The sequence below is a fragment of the Plecotus auritus genome (genome assembly GCF_963455305.1).
Source record: "Plecotus auritus genome assembly, chromosome: 7".
NCBI classification, from domain to species: domain Eukaryota; kingdom Metazoa; phylum Chordata; class Mammalia; order Chiroptera; family Vespertilionidae; genus Plecotus; species Plecotus auritus.
In genome coordinates this window covers 176,837,646-176,862,640 of record NC_137774.1, presented here as the reverse complement: position 1 = coordinate 176,862,640, position 24,995 = coordinate 176,837,646, and the positions used below count along the sequence as shown (strand labels likewise).

General features: G+C 44.4%; 1 protein-coding gene across 1 annotated transcript in view; it reads right to left on the bottom strand.

Annotated features, from left to right (window-relative positions):
- The window catches only part of NDUFS4 (NADH:ubiquinone oxidoreductase subunit S4), a 70,700-nt gene that overhangs the window by 5,174 nt on the left and 40,531 nt on the right, over positions 1–24,995 (bottom strand). The window contains exons 3-4 of the mRNA XM_080682164.1: positions 11,759–11,931; positions 8,840–8,913 (exon numbers count right to left, since the gene is read on the bottom strand). Of these exons, the coding sequence (XP_080538290.1) occupies positions 8,840–8,913; positions 11,759–11,931 (247 nt within the window). The remainder of the gene's footprint in view (positions 1–8,839; positions 8,914–11,758; positions 11,932–24,995) is intronic.

Sequence of the window (24,995 nt, the reverse complement as noted above, 5' to 3'; positions counted from 1 at the left end):
TACTGCCTTCACCTACAACGTGAAGGGCTATTCTTTTTGTCTGATCTGTCTAGACTGTGAAGGCCTGCGGATCACCAGGGTAACCTCACATGCTAACTTTAAGTCCCTGGTGACCTGTGTAAGAGTTCAGGGTCTGCCCTGGCCGGTAGCTCAGGTGGTTAGAGTGTCGTCCCCATACCCCAAGGTTGCAGGTTCGATCCCTGGTCAGGGCACATACCAGAATCAACCATGAATGCATAAATAAGTGGAACAACAAATCAATGTTTCTCTCTCTCTCAAATCCATTTTTTAAAAAAGTTCAGGTTCTTAACAGTCATAATACCTTCTGTTTATGTGTTAGTTTTATTGTGAGCAGCCAAACACTGTTTCTGGGACACCCGTGATCCTATTCCTCTGCTACGTATTCAATCTACTGACAATTTCCTGTCTCCCCAGATCCCATCCTCAATGTAAAACAGAGTGAGACGCCCCGAGTATCTCTGAGACGCCCCGAGGGCGCTGGAGAAACCGCACAGCTGTAGCCTGCCAGCTGCTAAGAAGGCGGTGCTGCAAGTGACCAGGTACCTGGACGCCTGACTGGATGAGCCGTGGGAAGGGAGAGCTGAACGGTCAGAGGAGAAGCCAGCCGTCCAAGGCTAATCTGTGGGGCACGTGCCGGCACCAGCGTCTCGGGAGCTGCGTGCTGAGTGCGGAGCGCAGGGAGCTGGCCATGCCCGTGCTGCCCGCGGCGGGTTTCACACCAGAGCCCCGGCGCTGCTCTCCTGGCTCCAGACAACCCTATCGTCATTAGTCACAACTTCAGTGATTTTAAAAAATACTAACCTGACTGCATCGTCACCTCTTTAGTTTGGATCAGTACATGTCAATAAGGAGGGTAAGTATCACTTGTCGATGAAGTTTTATTTTCAGTTGTATATTTTTATCTAAGCATCGTTATTATGCAACATTACATTAGTTGTATTAGTTTCAAACGTGCAATATGATGATTTAAAATTTTTATGCCTTACAATGTGATCACCCCACTAAGTCCAGTAATCCTCTGTCACCATGCAAACTTATCGCAATATTATCGACTATCTTCCCCTTCGCCTTTCCCCCCCTTTCCTCGGTACCCTCCACTCCGGCAGCCATCCTTTTGGTCTCTATGCGTCTGTTTCTGTTTGTTTGTTTGTTTGTTTTTCCAAGATTCCACATACAAGTGAAGTAGATAACTGTCTTTCTCTGGGTGACTTACTTCACTTAGCGTAATATCCTCTAGGTCATCCATGTCGTCTCCCATGGTAAGATTTCCCTCTCTTTTATTGCTGCATAATGTTCATCTCCATTATCCATCCCTCTATCGATGCGCACCTGGGCTACTTCCACACCTTGGCTGTTATAACAGTGCTGCAGTGAGTGCAGGGTGCACACATCTTTTTGAATTAGCATTTTCCTTTTCTTTGGGTAAATGCTCAGAGGTGGAGCACATGTAGTTTTCTGAGGGATCGCCATACTGCTTCCCATACTGGATGCACCGATTTGCAGTCCTAACAACACATGTTATTTGGTGACTTTTTGATAATAGCCATTCTGACTGGGGGGAGGTTACAGAGTTTTAACAATATATAGGTATTTAGGATCTACTCCACACTTAGTGAATCTCTTTTCTTGGTATTCTTGATATATTTTTGGAATATGCACCCTATATGTTGGGCATATTTATGGTATATTATGTCTCAGGATTATTATATCATATCTCAAGGGTTTTTTTTTCTATAAAGATTATGTTGCCCGGCCAGTGTGGCTCAGTTGTTGAGCTTCGAACTATGACCCAGGAGGTCACAATTCCATTCCCAGTCAGGGCACATGCCCAGATGCCCAGGTTGTGGGCTCGATCCCCAGTGGGGAGGGGGGGAGTGCGGGAGGCAGCCTATCAATGATTCTCTCTCATCATAGATGTTTCTATCTCTTTCTCCCTCACCCATGCTCTCTGAAATCAATAAAAACATATATTAAAAATTATGTTCATCCATTTTTATAAATTAGACGACATTCACTATCTTTGAAAATAGGCTTAAGTGATTGTTTGCTGGTATTTTGTCCATATATTTTTTGAATGACTTAACTGCATTATTCTTATCGTGAGCTCACACATCTGACTTCTGAAATCCATTATTAATGTTAACTATATAGCCACTTTAAGTCTTTTATTTCGTTATTATATAAGTTTCCACTTTGATTCATACTGGTGCCTGAAGAATACATCTACTTCTTTAGTATAAAATGTGGGCTTTTCTAGGTTGAACAGATTTTCCTATTTCTTATACTCACCATAGAATATGTATTAATGAAATATTTAGAATGTACACATAACGTATATCCTTGTATACTGCTAAGTACTCTAGATCAGTGCTGTCCACACATACAATTTAAACTTTTCTGGTAGCCATAATTAAAAATGACTAAAAAGGAACAGGTAAAACTAACTTTAATATACTTCCCTAACCCAATATATATCCAAAATATTAGCATTTCAACATGTAATCAATATAAAAGTTATTAGGTATCTTATATGCTTTTTAATACTAACTCTTTGCGATCCAGTATGAATGTTACACCTCAGTTCAAACCAGACATATTCCAAGAGCTGCCCACGCACATGTGGCCACCATTTGGACCGGAGAGACCACAAAATTCATTCTGAAGACCTGCGGCCCCACAGCATCTCGGGAAAACTCTGCGTTAGAAATCTAGAAACGCGGCCCTGTGCTAGGAGCGAGGCGACGGCTTTCGGTCTTGCTGTTGTGACTCTCCCAGGCTTCAGTGTGCTGACAAGAGTCTGGGACAAATAACAGGCTGGGAACAACGCTGACGTTATAACACGGCCAGCTCAGTACAGTGAAATGTACTTCGGGTGTGAGCCCTGACCCACTCCAATGATTACAGCTACACACTAACTTTAACAGAAAACCCTGAGGCTGTATTTTACAGACACACTAACCTGTAAGGAATTGCTAATGATTCTCCTACAGTTTTCTTTTTCAGATTTCTAAGTGGAGGGAAGTAACAGTTCTTCCAAAAGACATGACAAGGGATGAGGACACATACGTAATACCTTAATCAACAAAGAAACTTACAAAAATAAAGAAGACATAACAAGTAGCCAAGTTAAAGTACCTTGTACAAAATCTTAAAACATGATCCGGAGAATAATTCACGACATCACTAATATTTATCGAGCACATTACAAGATGATGTCCCAGATGGGGTGTGTTCCCTGGCGGTGCTTATAACCCCGTGGGCAGGATGAAATGTCCCAGCGGAGTACTAGCACTAGGCAGCCCTTAGCCACGGAGCCCCAGGCCCTGCCACCACCGCCGGCACACCGCAGGGCTCCCATGTCGTACGGGCATCGTGCCAAGGTGTGCGGTACAAACCACACTGTGGGCTGGAAGGAAGGAGCAGGTTACTGAGGCGGACAGACCAAGGGGAGCGGCATCCAGGGAGGGTGCGAGGGGATGAGAAAGAGGGCCAGGGAGGCGATGACACTTCAATGTGTCTGAAGACTGAGCGCAGTGCACAGGCAGGGCGGGGAGGGGGGAAACCAGGGAGGCCACAGATGGAGGAAAGCAGAGGTGGGGCCGAGTAAGATAACGCTAGTTGGTGCTTCAGGGACAAGTCGCTGCTTATGTTGGGAAAAACCCTGCTTATCAGCCGAGTTGGTCTAGGTCAGTGGTCGGCAAACTCATTAGTCAACAGAGCGGCAAACCGCGGCTCGCGAGCCTTTGCCGACCACGGGTCTAGTAAGCATCGGCCCTTCAAGATGCTTGAAAAAAGAGTATTTCTGGATTTATATAAATGTCGGAGAAGAAAAGTTCTTAGCACTGAGGCAGTGTACATAACAGTTCAGACCAGGGGTCAGTAAATATTTTCTGTAAGTAAAACAGAAAATATTTGTAGACTTTGGGGACCACATAGTCTCTATTATAATTATTTAATTCTACTATTACAGCGGAAAAGCAGTCATAGGCAATGCATAAATGAATAAATATGTCTGCACTCGGATAAAATTTGCTCACCCACTTAAGGGTATGTGATCTTGTTAGTTAACGTGGCGTAACGTCTCTAAAACTCCCGTTTCCTTGAGCTGTACCATGGGCTAACGGTTCCTGCTTCATACAGCTGTAGTGAGGGTTAAATCAGACTGAAAGTACTCAGCACGGTGTCTCGCTCACAACTTGGTGCTTATGAATGCTGGCTTTGGTGATGACGACGCTCATTACCTGGGTCTGAAAAGCTCGTCCCTCCTCACGCTGATACTCTACGGTACAATCTTTCGTGTCAAGGGAAATGATGGTCCTGACCTTTTTTTTAAAAAAACCATTTTAAAGTAACAGGAATGAAAAAACCAAAAAGGGGATGAAAGGTAGGTTTTTCATTTTCAGAACAGTCCCCAAGTAAGCAAATTTGAGTGTGTGGCAGCTTTACCCTAACCTCCCATTTCCAGATGCTAATGAAAGGCAAACATTGAACGCTCATAAATGGATAAGTTGCCTTATTTTACTATCAACACAGAATCAAATCATCTATATCAGTGGTCGGCAAACTCATCAGTCAACAGAGCGGCAAACCGCGGCTTGTGAGCCGCATGTGGCTTGTGAGTCGCGGTTTGCCGACCACTGATCTATATCAACAAAAACACATTCCTCCTCCCCACCCCCGAGTATACAATGAGTAAGGCACTGGGCTAGACCAGTGGTCGGCAAACTGCGGCTCGCGAGCTGCGGTTTGCTGCTCTGTTGACTAATGAGTTTGCCGACCACTGGGCTAGACAGCAAAGACATACAGGCATCTGTGAGCTGGTTCATGGCCTCGGCATCTGTAAGTCTACAGCTGCTGGGCATTACCTAAGCCACTTCCCCTTTCCAAGTGGCAGCCTGTGTATCAAAGGCTGAGGACAGTGACGCACGACTCACCCAAGCCTCCTGTGCGGCGGACGATAACAGAACGAGCATCCCCGGGACGAGCCTCCTAAGCCGGTGGTCTTTACATTAGTGCTTCTGAACCACTGAATGCCCACCTTCCCGGACACTGGTTCACCCCAAGTCCAGCGGCACCAGCACAACAAGATGATGTGACGTGTGATGGGAGCAGAGATCCATTTACAGGTCCCTCCCATTAGCCACTTAAACAGGAGGGCAAATCGGCATGGAGGGGTTGCTAGGCAATTTGAAAAAGATCCTTCACCCATGACTCTGTACCATTCACTGGTGCTTGTTTACAGTCACTGCCGTAAGAGCTAGAGAAACAGAACCTACCTACTTAAGATACATAATGCTAAACGTTAAAGAATGCGGCAGAGCACAGGTACTGTGGTGAATTCAATGGTGAAATAACCACCGAGGACTTTCCCAAGAGGTAAGAGTGGCTTCAAATTCTTGAGCAGAGAAATACGTTTCGGAAAGTCAGTAATTGCACTAGGTACCCAGTATCCATCAGGCAGGTCTTTGCAAAGTAACGGGGACAAAGCAGTGACTCAGACACACAAACCCTCTCCTCGTCTGTTCCACTCCTGACCCGCTGTGAGCCTGGAGCTTCGTAAGGTGCCACCCTCTATGCTTTTTCAAGCTAGTCTGTCTACTGGCCGTGGTAATGTTCCCCAGTTTTCTTCCTGGGGAGACAGGCATCAGATTGGAAAAGCACCCGATTTCAAAAGCAGCAGCGGCTAGTTCACACCTGCAATTCACATGACACCTGTCGTCATGTGCCCCTGCGACCACAGAGAGCGACCCTGAGAGAGATGTACCAGTTTGTTAGATTTCCCGTTATTAACCTCACATGTCAGACCTCAAAGGAGGATTTGCTACAAGTAGGATGAGCATCAGCAGGACCGCTTTCGATGAGCTCCAGTCAGTGAAGGGACGTGAACACGGCCCCCGATGTGCCGCCTGGGCCTGGGGTCATTCTGAGCTGAAGGCGATCCAGCCCAGCGGAGACTGAAACACTCCCCGCCTCCTTGGCCACCTTCAGGTAGGTGGCCGCGCCCAGAAAGACAGCGATTACCTTACCGGAAGCGACTTTGACCTGAATGACCTCCCTGCAGGGCAGGACGGCCATCTGCTCATAGTGTCCCGTGAACTACCCTCCTCCCCGCTGGAAGCCCAAGCCCTATCCCACGCCTTCGCTCAGGACGGCACAGAAACCTCAACTGCATGACCGTCCTTGGGTCTCACATTCTATGGAGCCCTGTTCGTAATATTTAAATCTTTTCCTCCTGTCAGTCTTTCTTATGGTAATTTTATTATTAGAACCTAGAGAGGCAATTTTTTTTTCTCCCCAACAGTTTAATAAAGAGAGCAATGTTCATTTTAAATCAAAATGAGATTTTAAAGACTAGGACCGCTTTGAGAACAATTATGCCATTAAAAATTGTCAAAATTGCCAAAAAAATTGTTAATCAGGAATTACACTTCTGTGATTTTTTAAAAGTTTTTGTAAGTCTACTACTAATAGGATGAATGTCTGTACTATCATAGCTATGTCCTAAGCACTTTACTTTTGCTTAATGCATTCATCCTCACAATTCCCACTACGCACAGGAGAACATGGAAATACAGGTCTACAGACAGTAAGAGACCAACATGGACTCCCACCCAGGCAGTGTGGCTTCAGATTCCTGGCCATCAGTAAATGATACTAACTTGGGGTAAAAAGCAAATAGAAATAAGTGGTGTAGTTCTTCCACATTCACATGTCAAATATGTTAGATAACACTGATAACCTTTTATACTTATACTAGTGGCCCGGTGCACGAATTCATGCACATTGAAAGGAAATTAATTAGAAGAAATATTTTAATATCACTATTCGCCCTTTCTCTAGAATAGAAGTGTCAACCAAATTCACGATCGACAATGACATTTGGAAACACATGTGTGCAATTGATATGTATCACACATGCACGAGTCAACTTAGCACTTTATAGATATAGAATAAACTTGCTTAATTAGACCTGCTTTCTGATTTAGCTAAACTTTTCCCAGCCCAGTGAAGCACCCCAACTTCTCTTTCAGGTAATTGTCAGCAACACAACAGTAAATATCAACACAAAGCAGATTATTATTGTAGATCACGTAGGGAGAACAAAGGGTGAAATATTTAACTGTAGCAGTGTTTGACTGTATTCTGCGCAGTGAGAAAATCTGAAGTCATTTTTAAGTTCCACCATTTCTTACTTCTTTTCAGTCGGGTCAAGTTTCTAAACTTTCTAAATGTCCATTTTCCGGTTAATGAAAAGAAAATAGGATTCTACTGAGTCTCCTATCTACCTACTCCAGGACTTCTGTGAGGATCAAATGAGATGAGGCATGGGAAAATGCTTCACAGACATTTGGTTACAGTGTAAAGTGTATGCACCTGGCTATAAAGCAAGTCGTGTTCCTGGGCTGAAGAAACTGCAAGGAGGCTAGTCACTAGGGGGAGGAATCCGGGCGTTGCTATGTGACGTCATTACCAAGATGGTTGGACACTTAGCATATTGGCCTTTCATACACACACACACACACACACACACACACACACACACACACATACACACACACAGATACTCCCTTATAGTAGACTGCTTAAGTAGGTATTATTTCATTCACATAAAAATTAAATTAGAATAAATTAGAATAAATTCAATCTGACCAACTAGAACATCAGAATGCATTAGGTACAAGTGTACAGTAGTGCATTTCAATCCTAAAAAGACCAACAGCAGAGAGCATCACCAGGTGTTTATTGTGCACTGGACTAGGTACACCATGAAATAAGACTGCTATTTCAACATGAAATTAATTCAGAATCATGTAGCTTCAAAGTGGCACACTTAGGATTAGAATTCATACCGGCCTAACCCCAAAGCCTCTTTTCACTACTGTTTTGCATAGCTTAACAACAGAAAATGAGGAAAACAAAGACATTTTGTATTTTCTTGGTAGCAAGATCAACATAAACCAATACAGTCATGAGCCGCTTAACACTGGGGAGGGGTTCTTTCTGAGAGATGTGCCGTTGGTAGGTGCTTTCCTCACCGTGTGAACATCCCAGAGGCATGTACACAACCTGGATGGCGCAGCCCACTGCACACCTGGGTGGCATGTACGGCCTTTGCTCCTGGGCTGCAAACCTGTGAGCATGTTACTATGCTGAATACTGTTGGCAGCTGGGTCTGCACCTAGAAAAGGTGCAGTGAAAACACAGTATAAAGATACGCAGCACTTACCACAGACAGAGGACTGACTGGGAGTCGTGCTGGGTGGGTGAGCGAGTGAGAGAGAGGCCTTGGACATCACTGCGCACGACTGCAGACTTTCACAGCACTGTGCACTTAGACTCAAGTCATAAAATGATGCAACCAGATGATTAAGAGGGAGTACGACAACGACAACTATTGTGAAATAATGAAGAGCTCTCAGGTGGAATCGGAGACAGGGGTTCTGGCCCAAAGTAAGGAAGGACACAATGAAGAGGTGTCCGAACTGGAGGGTTCAATCAGAATGTGACACCAGACGGTAGAGGGTTTGCAGGGGGACGCATCAACAGGCAGGCGTTGGACAAGAGCTCACTCCCTGCCTCTCCTTAGATTCGAGCAGTCTGGCTTCCCGTGTTTTGTGGGCATTCCGAGTTAGATTCTTTTTCTTTTCTGGAAGGGGGTGTCCTCCCGCTGTAACATTCTTAAAACCAGTGGGTTAGGTAACATTGGAAAATTCGTTTCTACTCAAATTCTATATCTCCGACTGGTTTTAATGTTAAGAACATAAACTCATATCTTCCTTTTATTTGTTAAAGTCAAACAAAAACAGACCAAACATACCATTTTTTTCTGCGAAGGCCATTGCATCTTCTTTGCTAATGAAGGTTAGAACCATGTTGGACAAGGGATCAGCCCTGAAAGACACAATTTTTTTCCAGGATTTAACATTAAATTTTGGCTGAAAAAACAATTAATACTTAAAGTAAAATGTTTAGAATATAAACAATTGCTATAATATCAAATAAGTACAGTACTGATGAAATACCTTATTTGGAATAAACTCTTTAAAATCGTTAACTGGTTGAGTAGTTAACAGATTGCTAACTATTCCTCTAAATGAAACTGTATATTCTGAAGGGGACCAAAAAGTTTTGCCACCCCAAAATCCGTGCCTTTTGGGGTACTGATTTTAAACCGGTCACTGAAAAACAAAGACTCAGACTGAAGCTTTGACCCTTCCTTCTCTGCATATGAGATGCACATGGAGAGGCGTGCTCCGCGGGGGGAGTCTTGGATGTCTGCGTTAGACTGATCAACGGAGGACGGCGGGCGGGAAGGCACAGGTAGGCCTGAGAGCTGATCACACGCGTCCCACTGCTTCTGGGTTACCTGGCAGGAATTTGCCTGCCATGCTGGTTTCACTCTTCCTCAATTACCCGTAAACCACTCATTTTGACTTTTGAAATCTAAGATCCTGTTACCCCTTTTCTCATTTTCCAAAATGACATGTATACCCCAAACTGGCGTATTAAGAAGTCAGAGGTTCACCAAAGACATGTACAAGAATCTTCATCTTGGCATTATGCATTATAGCCCCAACTAAAAACTAACCAAATGCTATCAGTCAATAGTGCAATGGATGAATTTTGCATAGAGATGATGAACACATTAAAATCTCATGTGACTTAACAAAAGATAATCATAGCATTTCAACCACTGGGTATGGACAAAGTTGTTCCTCATACATTTCTTTAGTCTCTACAGACGTGTGATTTACAACAACACTCCATAAATTATTCCATGAAATATAAAGTCTAAAGATACAAAATACCTAAAATTGCGCCTATACTTCATTTTGCCAAGCAAAACGTAGTTCGAGTTAATGTGCACACCGGAGACGTTTTTAACAAGCGTGCTCCCAGTTACATCACAGGAAGGAGAAGGCGAAGGTCACACTTCCCTAGGCGAAGGTCACACTTCCCTAGGTGAAGGTCACACTTCCCTAAGCGAGACGACTGCCGCTGCGCACGCTCCTCAGCCAGCGCCCGGACACGGCGCGCCCGGAGGCCCGGCGGCAGGCCTCCAGCTCACCGCCGCTTCTCCAGTAGCAGCAGCTTTTATTCAACGCGGGCGGTCCTGCCGGCTAACATTGGGCCACATCCCGCGGGAGAGATTTAGGTCGCTGATTGCACTGGGGCCACAGAATTTATGGCCACTTTTTTCCAGTGCACCGCGTATTAGTCACAAATCTCAGAAACTTACAAGTTTCCTTCAAAATAGCCGGTACCTGATCTCATCTAGTCTTCTCCTCTTACAAACAAAAATGTATTTTATAAAGAAGTTTTAATTTAAAAGTGAAGTGTTATTAATTATTAACACTATGTACCCAGTGCATCTTAAACTAATGCAAACGGCTTGGGAAGTGTGCTAACAGCGCTCACAACATCAGCCATTTTTATCTAATAAAGAGTACTCTGAAAACAACTGTCTATGGTTTATTTTAATATATGAATATTAAACAGGTAACCTATATAATAAAGAGGTAATATGCAAATTGACCATCACGCCCTCACAAGATGGCTACCTACAACCAGGCCGGCAGGGGGGTTAGTGAGGAACGACCAAATGACTGAACAGCAGGCTGCATGGGGCGACCAGGCCGGCAGGGGGGTTAGTGAGGGATGACCAAATGACTGAACAGCAGGCTGCATGGGGAGACCAGGCCAGTGGGGGGTTGACGGGGGAGCCGTGAAGGGTGACCAGGCTGGCAGGAGGGGCAGTTGGGGGCGACCAGGCTGGCAGGGGGGGCAGTTGGGGGCAACCAGGTCGGTGGAGGGGGGGGCAGTTAGGGGCAACCATGCCGGAAGAGGGGGCAGTTGGGGGTGACCAGGCTGGCGGCGGGGGGGAGAGGGGGGTAGTTAGGAGTGATCAGGCTGGCACGCAGAGGTAGTGAGGGGCGATCAGGCTGGCGGGGGGGGGGGGGGGTAGTTAGGGGTGACCAGGCAGGCAGGCAGGTGAGCGATTAGGCGCCAGCAGTCCAGGATTGTGAGAGGGTTGTCCCGAGGGGTCCCGGATTGGAGAGGGTGCAGGCTAGGCTGAGGGGACCTCACCCCCGTGCACAAATTTCATGCACCATGTCTCTAGCATTATAAAGAAACTAGAGGCCCAGTGCATGGATTCCTGCATGGGGAGGGGGGGTGGGAGGGTAGGGGGGTGAGTTCCTCAGCCTGGCCGTGCCTTCTTGTAATCCAGGACCCCTGGGGGGATGTCTGACTGCTGGTTTAGGCCTGATCCCCGCAGGAGTGCAAGCTGGGCCAGGTGCCACGCCACTCTTGGTCATCCTGGCCCGTTGTACCTGCCGCCACTGCCTGCTGCCGTGGAGTCAAGTCAGGAGAGGCTCCCGCCGCTGCAGCTGTGCTTGCCAACCATGAGTCCGGCTTCTGGCTGAGCAGTGCACTGATCACCAGGGGGCAGCTCCTGCATTGAGCGTCTATCTCCTGGTGGTCAGTGCGCATCATAGTGACCGGTCGACCTGTCGCTCTGGTCGTGATGGTCACTTAGTTTTTATATATATATATATATATAGATAGATAGATAGATAGATAGATAGATGTGTCTATATCAGAGAACACAGTGATACCTACACAAAACTACACCAAGCACTGTACATGAAGGAGTGTTCAAATCAGTATGTTTAAAAAGAAAATCTACGTAGAACAAGAGCTGAGAAAGCTGTTCGAATAAAACCAAAGCACTCACGTGGATGCCCAGCCCATCAAAGGGTTCTCCCAGCGCTCCCTGGTGTCGAACTCCATCCTCCACTTCTTGGTGTTGTTCACCCCAGACTGCATGTTGTTGCGCGCAGGAACGAAGATCCTGACTTTCCGGGTTTTGATGTGCTCTTCGGGGACGCCGGTTAAGGTAGTGATGTCCTACAGAAAACACAAACACGTTTCCGATGGCTAGTGCTTTCTGTGGGGCCGCTCTAGTCAATGCCATGGACCAAAGGGTCAGTATAAATACTCAGTGCTGCAATATGTACTGGGAAAACAGGAAGTGTGTCTCTGACTCAACTAGTCTTTCTACCCACAGATTGAAAACACAATTCTTTAAGTTATTTTAGCTGGCAACCAACCCTCTGCTTAACATAGTACCTTTCTACCTGCACCAATAACTAAGTATGGTTACGTTGTCAAAACTTGTGTTGGGAGGAACTATAAAAATGATCCACATAAATATTTACACAAATATGTACTTGTAATACTTGCCTACATTTTAAAAAAATGATTTTTATAGAGGATAAAATTAAAACAAAATGAGTGCAATTGGTACATACTTTTAAAGATATGAATATGTTTTAATTGTGTTCTTAAAATACATTTTTATTGATTTTTAGAGAGGAGGGGAGAGGGAGAGAGAGAAACATCAAACCCTGCCTTGTACACACCTGTCACCAGGGATGCCTGAACCCCAGGCATGTGCCCTGACCTGGCATCAAACCAGCAACCTTTGGTGCATGGATTGACGCTCAACCATCTGAGCCACACCGACCAGGGTTTAACTGATCATTTTAATTGTCAAGTTCACTTCAAAGAAAAGGAATTTCCAGTATAATCACACTTAGTGGCTTCCTAAAACATATTCCTCAACTCAAAAGCTTGAAAAGGACTCAGTTCCTGGGGAGTCCTTAATACTTATTTCCACTTTTGAATTCAGTATAGTTTTATAATCTGTCATATTCACTCATCATTCAACATTTTGTATCTTTATATTAGTACGTACTGTTTCCAAAGTTACAGTGTAAGCTTAGGCTGGGTTTAGGGAAACAATGTTACAGAATTATGGGGCGAGGCTTCTTTTCCACATTGCACAGCAGCCTCTCCGGGATGAGCTGAACCCTAAGAACCGGAAGGACGGATACATCGGCTGTCCTCTAAACGAAGATCCACAGCAAAGGAAACACGATACACTGACTGGACCTGTGCGCGGGGTGCCTCAGGAAGGGAAGATGCCAGAAACAGACCTTTGCTTCCTAAACGTCAGTGAGTTTATACAGGAACTTACAGAGTAATTTAAAAACCAACCAAGCTTTTAAAAATGGAAACCGTTATTCCTTGATTTGTCCTATCTACTAAAGGGCAAAGTTTTTTAGGACGGAAAACCCCTTTCAAAAAAGAAACTACCAAATGTTGCTAAGCTCTTTATATTTTGAACTCCTGACTTACCAGCTTCCAAAAATTATGGCAATTAGTTACCGATGTCTTCCCCAACGTAAAGCAGAAACACACGGGTTTCTGAGCTGCGAAGCGGGGTCGGACACACAGCCTGCACGGAGGGCCGAGCGCGTAGCTGACAGGCCCGAAGCCCCAAACTGCGAGTCCCGCAGGCACCCTCTGCGTAGACAAACTGATTTCTCACACTCGCACTCTATTGTTATCATTTCACCCGCACAGCATCAGCCGTGACAGAAGAACCTGTCCTTGAGGCGACATTTCAATGGGAAAGCTCCCACTCCGAGATTCCATTAAAACAATGCAATTCTGGAAAAGAGCCGGGAGCACTGTGCTGAACTCGTTACTGGTGTCGACAAGGCTTTGCTTTACCTCAGGTTCTCAATGGCCTACCTGTGACTCGGCCTTTGCAATAAACAGACAAACAAACAAATAAATAGAATCTGCAAGTGCTTTAAACTCTGCTGAACTAATAATATTCTTTTCTCTTGTCTAGATTTCTGCTTCTGTGTTGCACTCGATCATCATTGAAGCTACTTAGAAAAGAGAGAAATGCTCTGAAGATGTCAGTATTGCCTTTCACAGATTTCCCATTTCATTGGTAAAACAGAAAACCATAAATAATAACCCATACGTTTTCTAGGGTTACAAAACCTTCCATCAGACAAGGTCTGAGAAGCCTTCAAGTTGGCTCTTTAGGGACCTCACAACTCACCAGTTAATAATTATCTGTAGGTTCTAATAAATCAAGTTACTTTATAGATGACGTACACACACTTACTGAATTTTAAAACTTAAACATTTGAAGCGGGTGGGTCAAATATGAAACCTATATTCCTATTATTAAAGAATGTTACTCTCTAAAGAGACTGAAGTTTCAGAGACACAATCCATGTAAATGTGCTATTTTTAAAATAGTGACGGATCGTGGTTTGGAAATGAAAGCGCATTCACACAGAATTTGCTGCTGCAAAGCTGCCCCTCCCACTTCCCCGGTCCTGCTCTGCCAGCGCCTCTTCCACGACTTCTAACTCTGCGAGCCAGCCTGGCCTTCCATGCCACAGGGTGCTTCCGTGAAAGAGAAAAGTTAAAAACCACTGAGCAAGTAAGAACGTATATGCCAGCATATGTAAATGACCTTTATTCTCTCAAATACCAACTTCCATTATGAAATATTCGTTTTCCACATAAAAACTATATGATTCGGGTATCAACTGTCCCATTTCTCTTGTGTGAATTCAACTTTTTTTTTTTAAACAAAGGAGCAGGGAGCAAGCAATGGGAAGTTGGTGTCAGCATGCACACAAACCGCCCAGCAAGCCGCTCGCAGCCACCCAGGATTGAGAGGCCTGCGGGCCCCTCTCCTTTCAATACCAGAATTTCACACATTTCAATGACTATTATGACTTCAAAGAATCAAATTTTCATCATTGTCCGTCATCTGGCGGTTGATTCGTATAAAGGAGTTCTCCTGCGTGCACTCCGCACAAAAGCCTCCTCACTTTTGTGGCTCTGTATCAAGTGTAAAGGTTTGTTTGTGACGGTCGTGTCTTTGGTAAATCAGGGTAACACTGGGGGAGTGCAGCTGCTCGGCAGGGACCTCCTTTTTGGCACCATTTCACTTAAATAAAAACTGAATCATTAGCTTCTGCCTTTATTAAACCACAAAAATGCCACTGGCCTTCGTCATTACTTCCGGTTGCCCCACCCACTTAACCTGAATAGTTTACACTTGTCATAAGGAGAAATAAATGAAAAAGGTTTTTGCCAATGGGTAAGTTTTTGATAGGTCTCTCAGTATACTCAAAAGAACCAAATTTTACCTGGCTTTTGGGTAAGAAGTACGACTAAATCGCTTGTAGTTACAGATGAACGCTGCAGAAGTTTTAACGGAGCACATCCCGGAACACGACACATACTGCTTACAGAAACCTGCTCTGCTGGAGGCTACTGGCTGCCAATTAGTGCTTAAATTTATCTGAGAGCTGAACTGATCTAACTTTTGTGACTGTGTTTATAGTCCACTTCACACATGAAAGGAGTTAAAAGGAAAACGATCTCAGATCTGTAATAAAATCTTCAGGTACCCTACAGATATCTAACCCCAGAAACTCATTGGAGGGTCTCAGAAACAACAAAGGGCGTTTTACAGAATGAATTTTACAGTTTGAAAAATGCACAAAGCTGACGGCCTGGCGTGTGAATTTACTCACCACGCAGGAACCTGAATCGTTGTAGAGAATGAGTGGCCACAGGGTTCAGACACAAGCAGACTGTGAACACGGAGGTGCCAGGAGGTCCGACTCTGTCTGCCAGAGCAACGCACGGTGGTGGGAGTCCCGCAGGAAGGAAACCAGAGTTGCCGTGCGACCCCCTTACGTCTTGCACACTGCAAGCTGCTATGGAACCCAAAGGGAAGTTTTAAATGGAACGTTGCTAAGACAGAAGAAGAGCGTACAAATGACTATCATATAATGAGCAGGAAATCAAGAAATTAAGAGCTGTGTCTCCAGCCCAACCTGCTGTCATACCCAGATGACCCTTGCGCAGAGGACAGGTGCAGCAAGGGTAAAGCAAAGGGCCGAGTCAGAACGGGTCAGAATCCCCACTCACAACTTTGGCAAACGAAGACAGCTCCTACTTCAGCATCTACGAAGTCAATTAAGTGAAGTGTAACGAGGCCTAAGGAATGTATGCGAAGTGCTTATCTTGCACAATAAAAAGAACGCGTCTCCTTAATTCAACAGGTATTTCAGTACCTCTATGTATTAGATGCTGGACACGATGCTCAACGTACAGACATGACCTCTAGTCTCTTAAAAATCACTACTGAACTTTTTAGAAAGGAAAGCGTGAGCAAAAAGTGGGTGTCAGATGCAGAAAATCTTCCTTGAAAAATATGAGTCAGTCATTAAAATACAACAGAGGGTTATGCAATCAGAGTCAGTAAGTTGCTTCAAGTTTAAAGGAGAGAACAACATAGTTTATAAGTAAGGGCTGACTATTCCATTTCCTGTGTATGTCAAAGCACTGAGTACAATATACGTTAAATAAATTTGTTTGACTAAGTATACTAGGTGTACCAGCAATAATGCAGATTTTTTCAATAGATGGAGTTACACATATGTTGATACATATGCGATTTGATATGTATGCTATTTTGTTGTATTGACAGCAAGCTTTAAAACTTCATATGTCAAATTTGCTGAAGGTGTTAACATCATAGATATTTTTACACTTAAAAATGTCGAATTTCATGCCAAAAAAAAAAGAGCATTTGTGGGAAGTTTTAATTCATTATTTTGAAGAAAAAGTTATCGTATACTTTGGGAAGCTTATGGTGAACATGCTCCATCTCAAGATACTTGTGAACGCTGGTTTAAACGCTTTAAAAGTGATGATTTCGATGTGAAAGACAAAGAATGTCCAGGTCAACCGAAAAAGTTTGAAGACCAACAATGACAAGCATTATTGGATGAAGATGCGTGTCAAACTCAAAAACAACTTGCAGAAAGATTAAACGTTGCTCAGCAAACAATTTCTGGTCGTTTACAAGCAATGGGAAAGATTTTAAAGGAAGGAAAATGGGTGCCACATCAACGGAACGAAAGACAAATGGAAACCCAAAAAGTCATCAGGAAAATGTTGCTTCAATGGCACATTTTTTTGCATCGAATGTGACTGGTGATGAAAAGTGGATTTATTCTGAGAATCCCAAATGCACAAAATCATGGGTTGACCCAGGTCAACCATCAACATCGACTGCAAGGCCAAATTGCTTTGGAAAGAAGACGATGCTCTGCGTTTGTTGGGATCAGGAAGGTGTGGTGTATTATGAGCTTCTACAACCAGGTGAAACCGTTAATACTGATCGCTACCGACAACAAATAATCAATTTGAACCACGCTTTGATCGTGAAATGACCAGAATGGGCCAGAAGACACGGCAAAGTGATTTTGCCTCATGATGACGCACCATCACACACTTCAAAACCAGTGAAAGACACGTTAAAAGATCTTGCCTGGGAAGTATTAACCCACCGCCGTATTCACCAGACCTCGTTCCTTCAGATGACCACCTGTTCCGATCGATGGCACACGCACTTTCTGAGCAGCCCTTCAAAACATGCGAAGAAGTGGAAAATGGGGTCTCTGAATGGTTTGCCTCAAAAGAAGAAAAGTTCTATTGGGACGGAATCCACAAATCACCTGAAAGATGGGGGAAATGTGTAGCTAGCGATGGGCATTACTTTGAATAAAGCACTTTTGATGTTTCTCTTGAAATTATCCTGTTTTTTTTTTATTACAAAATCCGCCATTATTAACCGGTACACCTGGTACAACCATCTCCTGAAAAGCCTATGACACGCATAGCAGTGACGGAATAAGGTATAATTTACCTTTATTCACGTCAATTCCAATAGAAAGATACTGCTATGCCAAGTCATCCAGGCCGGGGCTGTGGAGAGAATAAAGACTACCCCTGAATTCAAGAGGTTTCTAATCCGTGCACCCGGAGGAGGGAGGTGGGTAACTACATATCATACTATGAGATACAACATTGGCTAGGAACAGGGACTTATGTTTGATTCAGACAAACCTGGAGGAACCCAAGCTCCACCACTGGCCTGTGCGGTCCTGAAAAGGGTCAGGGGTTGAGCATCGACCTATGAACCAGGAGGACACGGTTCGATTCCCGGTCAGGACACAAGCCCGGGTTGTGGGCTCGATCCCCAGTAGGGGGTGTGCAGGAGGCAGCCGATCCATGATTCTCTCTCATCACTGATGTTTCTACCTCTCTCTCCCTCTCCTTTCCTCTCTGAAAACAATAAAAATATATTTTTTAAAAATAGGTTATAAAACAATTCTCAGTGGAATGACAGTTATATAGCAATACATTCACATGACTGACCATCAGAATCTATGCAGAGTAACATCATAAATGACTCAGTAAACTGCTGTTAGAAAAGGCAAGTTACACAAGAGAAATGGCTAAACGCCAACTATACACGAGCAAATATACACAAATGAACACACCTAATGTAAGGACATTGCAATTAGGGCCAATATTTTGCTCCAAGATCCCCTAGAACTCAGCAAATGTGAGTCAGAACAGTATTCTTTTCCATTAATTCAGATTCAATTAAAGATAATTATAATATAACCTTTAAATCATAGCATTTCTCCTTCCAGTTAGTAAATGTCTTCAAAAGTCCTGTATATTCCCCAGAAATGGGGGAGGCGTGGGGTTAGGGTTAGGGTTAGGGTTAGGGTTAGGGTTAGGGTTAGCGGGAGAGTAAGACCTAAGAGAGAAAAGCAGTGGGAGGGGAGGGCCAGCTCTCTCTCCTCCTCGTTTTGGGAGGAGAGGAAGAGAGAAGGAGAGAAAGAAGGACGAGGAAAACGCTACCGAAGTGTGGGAGAAAGCAGAGAAGGGGAGGAAGAACACGCTGGGGAGTGGACGAGACACAGAGGAGCACCAAGAAGGAAAGATCGGTAACCGTCAAAACATTGGCCAGAAGCCAAAACCAGACAGACAGGCAGCGGGAGAGGAAACGAGGGAGCCAGTCGCTGGAGGGAGGACTGAAGGAGTGGGGACGCCACCAGCAGCCAGGAAAGGAGGACGGTGACTGTCAGCTACACTGGCAGCAGAGGAGGAAGGGCGTCCCAAAGACAGACAAACCCCAAGCAACAGAGAGGACGCGGGAGGAAGGGGAGGCAGAGTCCAACAGAGTCCAGTTAAGACGTAACCGTCGCCACCAGCCCAGGACGCCAGCCCAGGACACCAGCCCAGCACACCAGCCCAGGACGCCAGCCCAGGACACCAGCCCAGGACACCAGCCCAGCACACCAGCCCAGCACACCAGCCCAGGACACCAGCCCAGGACGCCAGCCCAGCACACCAGCCCAGCACACCAGCCCAGGACGCCAGCCCAGCACACCAGCCCAGGACGCCAGCCCAGGACGCCAGCCCAGGACACCAGCCCAGCACACCAGCCCAGGACGCCAGCCCAGGACGCCAGCCCAGCACACCAGCCCAGGACGCCAGCCCAGCACACCAGCCCAGCACACCAGCCCAGGACACCAGCCCAGCACACCAGCCCAGCACACCAGCCCAGCACACCAGCCCAGGACACCAGCCCAGGACACCAGCCCAGCACACCAGCCCAGGACGCCAGCCCAGGACACCAGCCCAGGACGCCAGCCCAGCACACCAGCCCAGGACGCCAGCCCAGGACACCAGCCCAGCACACCAGCCCAGGACGCCAGCCCAGGACACCAGCCCAGGACACCAGCCCAGGACGCCAGCCCAGGACACCAGCCCAGGACGCCAGCCCAGGACGCCAGCCCAGGACACCAGCCCAGGACGCCAGCCCAGGACACCAGCCCAGGACGCCAGCCCAGGACACCAGCCCAGGACGCCAGCCCAGGACACCAGCCCAGCACACCAGCCCAGGACGCCAGCCCAGGACACCAGCCCAGGACGCCAGCCCAGGACGCCAGCCCAGGACGCCAGCCCAGCACACCAGCCCAGGACGCCAGCCCAGGACACCAGCCCAGCACACCAGCCCAGCACACCAGCCCAGGACGCCAGCTGAAACAAGGCCGGCCGGAAGCTCAAACATGTTTGTGCCTGTGTCAGCACCACCTTGCGGACAGCACTCAGCCATGTGCACTGACTTCCCCGTTGGGGTGGTGGTAGTGGGGGTGTGCAGGGCCATGGAGACTGCGGGATTAGAGGAAGGAGATGAATTCATGATTCCAGGTCCCAATATGCCGTTATCAAAAATCCATTTCAAAGTCAGGAGTTTAACAGAAAAATCACTGAACTGCTATACCGTACCATACGTAAAATCTAAATAAAACGGGATCCTTTTGCCTGGGGGAGGGGGAGCACGGGCAGGGGGGAGGGGGCCAATGGGGGGAAAAGGGGCATCTGTAATACTTTCAACAATACATTTTTAAAAAACTGGGATCCTTTCTAAAAAGCAGTTGTTAAAATGTAATCCCTTGTGGAAACTGTAAAATTTCATGAACATCAAAAAAGCCCCTGCTTACCTCTCTGACCTCACGTGGCCTACGCGCCCGGCTCTCACTGGCCACAGCGTGTCCCTCCTCTCAGCCGGTCTGCCCTCCGCATTGCCCTCCCCTCCACGGGCATCCGGCCACTCCAGGCAGAGGCCACAGCAGCCACACGTGACTATTTAATACATTACAGTGCTAACTCAACCAGGGACCTTACTTCACTTTTTCAGGTGCTAAGTCTCAATTAGGTCTAAAAAGCTTTTAAATTGTTAGATGTTAATTATAATGATACAGACTCAGCAGTCATCACAATACATGCCAATCAGTACACTGATCAGACCCTCAGGTCATAAGTTCAAATGAGCGCTTTCAGCCCAACGTTTTGGTGTACCCGTGTCTGCGTGCTGCGCAGAGAAAGCCAAGGCCATTTTTAATGCCTGTTTCCCTAGAGGCAGTAACATCAGAAACCCTCAGTAACTAATATGTAATATACTCAAAACTGCAAGAAGTAAAGTATTAACCACGAGACAGAACGGAACAAAAAGCCTCCTCCTATCTCTGAACAGCGTGCTGACAAAGGCGGGGTGGGGAGGCACAGCGCCCTGCGTGCAGCGGCACCCCTTTTTCTAGGCGTCCTCGCTCTAGGACCTGGGCGGTATCTGCAAGCTTGCGAGCGGCCTTGTGAAGGGGGAGTCGGAGCACAGACGGAGCCACGGCGGACGAGAGAGCCTGGACTCGGAGGCAGGATGGGCATCCCAGTCTCCAGTTCCGAGATGGGCTTCCCCCTCGCTCGGCCCCTCTTCCCAGACACGCGCGACGTAAGGAGAAGAACACGTGCCAGGAAAAGACGGCCCTACTGCTCTCCTCACTGCCTCTCGCCCCTGCCTTCGTGACAACGTGACCATAAGATGATGGGCAAGAGGCTTTAACAAGTTCAAGGTGGGGATTTGGATGAATTCTTGAGTTTTGAAATTATCTGACAAGCCGGCCAATTAAAAGCAAAACACTCTCTTCCTGCTCCCAAAGGAAGAAACAACGACATAAAAACCAACCTACGAAAGAAAGCCAACCAAACTAACAGAAAATTAAAAAAATTTTAAAACCCACCAACCTACACTCAGATACAGTATGAACGAAAACATTAGGCATCTACATACTTTAATGATATAAACATTAGGCATCTACATACTCTGATACAAACTCTGATGACTCATTTATAATTACATCCAGTTAAGTGAATAAAATTACACAGCCAATTTCCAAGGAGACAATATGCAGCTTACGTACTTTGAACTAATTGAAGAAAAATAATGTATCTTCACATACAAATTGTATAATCCCTAAAAGGACAAAAAATACAACATTCAAATGGTTAAATATTATCAATTCTACTTTGAGAGCCGAAGCTCCTGGATAATAACAGACAAGCATTTTAAACCCTCGAAAGGACGTTGTGCAGAGTGTCGAGTACCCTACCCAATGCCCGTCCACAGCAGGCAGGAAGGCAGGGCAGGAGTGACCCAGTGACTGTCCTTACAGGAGACACAATGGCCTGCGACAGCACCAGCTCAGACCTCTAGGCATGGGAGATGTTGTGGCTATTAAGTCCAAACCTTTACTGTACTTTGCTAATTGGTACACAGAACTTTAAAGTGTTTGAAAGATAAAACACTCCAGTTAGTTCGATTCTCCAGTACTGTTCGAGTTGTCTGCACAGAACAAAGAGGAAAACCAATTGGCTTTAATTGCTAAAGAATCGCAGATAATGGAGATGGCTGAACCTATGGAGGAAAGATCTTTTGTCCCTTAAACAATTTTAATATAGAAAGATCATTCTCTATTTTAAGTCTCAATGGTCCTTGTCTGCGTATAAAACCTAACATTACCATTCATTTCCTCTATAACTATTTATTAAGTACAAGTGTTTTTTACAGCGTGATAATGTGTGAAAATAGCTTATTTTAATGGGATTGTATTTTGAAAAACAAAGTTCTGTACTTATCAATATATTTTATTTTAAACAATTGTATATAATTAATGATCTGACTTGTTTTAATCCATGTCAATGCAAGTTATCTGAAGTTGTTTTAATACTAATGGTATGTCATTAATGAGTACAAATATTTCTAGTTTAAATGATCGACCAATTCTAGTTAGATACATTTTCAGTAATTTTAAGAGCATTTTTACCCACAAACATTAAATTAAGCTATTTTAATATTGGTTATATGCTCAGGTATATATGTTATGTGATAGGAATATTAAATACAATTTTATCTTCTAAACATAAGCAATCATATGTTGTATAATTATTGTTATTGGTTCATAATACAGTTATTAACTTATCTCAAAGGCACAGAAAAAACATTTACTTCTAGCTATACTAAGGCTTAACATTTTTCATTACTTGCGTTTTGTTGTTTCAAAATAAGTATCTCCCCCTTTTCGACTTGAACAAAAGCCAATAAAAGGCCATTTCACTATAAAATTTACACTTCCAAAATCATTAGTCATTACTTCTTCCTTAAAAGTTTAGCAACAGTACTGCTACAATCTTAAAGGCTATCTGCCAATCTTTTTCTCGGTAGCTTGTAGGTAGTGTAAAAACCAAGAGACAAGTACACTGTTAGTTTTTTAAAAATAAAACTCTACATCAAACTAACTTTTAAATCAATGCCTTTTCTCTTTTTATTTTAATAGTCTCATCTAAATACAAGAATGTAAGTAAGCATCTGTAGGCTGAAAAACATGAAGAAACTTCCATATTTAGTGAAAGTCTTGGAAAAAAAAAGAAGCCCCATGCTCAGCTGCCACCCTGAAAGGCTCTCAAAGGCCGCTATTCTTTGATGTAAAATGAAATACTACTTAGTGAATAAAACATAAAAACTCCTGTCTGCCCTTCAAAGAGACATATCCTTTGACCCAGTGCTCCAGACTAAAGCCTTGAAATTTTTGCACAAGAATGCTGCGTGAGGAAAGTCCAGACAAAACAGACACTTGAGATGCTAGGAGGCTGTATAACCCCAATCACAGACACTACGCCTTCCAATAATCTAGCAGAGACAGCGCCGCCATACACCAAGAGAAAGTAATCTCTCCGAAAGAAAACTGACCCTTAAAAAAAGCAAGCAGTCAAAGCAAATGTAAGCCTTTTAACTTGGGGTTATCTTTTCGTGCAGGTCACTCTTAATGATCCATTTTTAATTCGAGTTTGCAGACGTATAAAAAGTTTTCATCTATAAACTTTTAGTACGTTAGGAAGTAAAAAAAATAAAATAAAACTAGAACTTGTGTAGCAAATATAATTGTTTTATTTTGGAAGGCTTGCAAAAATATCACTCATGTTTACAAATTTCTTACAGCAAGTTCGAGCAATGAAAAAATTGAAAACCCACTAAAGTGACAAAAAAATTACATTAAATAACTTGTTGCTGCTTGCAGACATTCTAAAGCAGCAATACTGTCACCCAGTTGGCTGCGTGTGTGCTAATACCATGTGCTTAATCGAACAGCAATTACTTATTGCAAGTATCAACAAGTAACACAGCTTTAACTGCTGTGCCACTGCGGCCGGCCGGGAGGAAATGTCAAGCAGGAAAACAACCAACTGGCAACATTCCAAACGCTGACTACCTTCCATGCACACCTAATTTTAAAATACAGATACTGACACAGGCTGTTCTAAATCTGACAGCATTTATATTGAAGTGCTTACTATAATTTCTCAAAAAAATCATAGAAATGATAGCCAGCCTCTCCCACCCTACCTATTTGAGATTTATAGACTAAATAGAGTTTCCTTTTTGATACGCATTTATGTTGAGGATGTATGTATAATGACTATTAATTTAATAGAGCTGCCGCTTAATAGTTTATAATGAAATGACTGGGCCCCTAACTGAAAATAAACCACTGAAAGTGTCAACATAAACACTGAAGTATAATGCCTGGCCCACATAGGTGCTCAATACATGTTTATTGAATAAGTAAATAAATAATGCAGGCTAGATGGCAGCCAACTTATTTTACAAAAGTAATATACTAATGTCCAAACTCTTAAGGCTTACTTCACCTTATTTTTACTACTACATTGAAATAATTCTTACATTTTGAGGGGATTTTTCTATCTTTTGTATTTAAATTTTAACTATGGTAGTAGATACTTAATATAAGGTAATTGTGACAAACAGAAATCAGTATTTTAAAAACAGGAAATAAAAGTGATGACAAAGCATTTCAAAAACATCCCCATGTAGGTCTCATTCATGCTGTAGCTGTTTTAGGGAGAGTACTTACTCAAAATCTCTAAAGAACAATGAACAGTCAACTTCTCTGTTTTGTATAATCCACGTGAACATAAAAAGACAACATGCTCTCATCAATGCGCTGAAAGGAAGCTGGGGTGGGGGCGGAGGGAAAGGGAAGAAGTTTCTCTCTTAATAAAGCACAAAGGCAGAGATTCCTCACCCACCTCCCCAGCACAGCAGCCCTGACACAAAACCCAGGGCCAAGCAAACAGAAGCTGTGAGCTTTCCTTCTTATTTGCAGGAAGGACACGGATTTGGGAATAATAACGGTGCAAACACAGAAAGGTTTTCTAAACATTGTGCTTCTACATCAATTGACAAGATTATTTTAAGATGCTGCCATCTACTCTTGATATTTAAATTTTTATTAATTCTGACAGTAAATGAAGAGGACATTAGTTTATATACAACGGAGAAGACATTCTTAAAACTGATT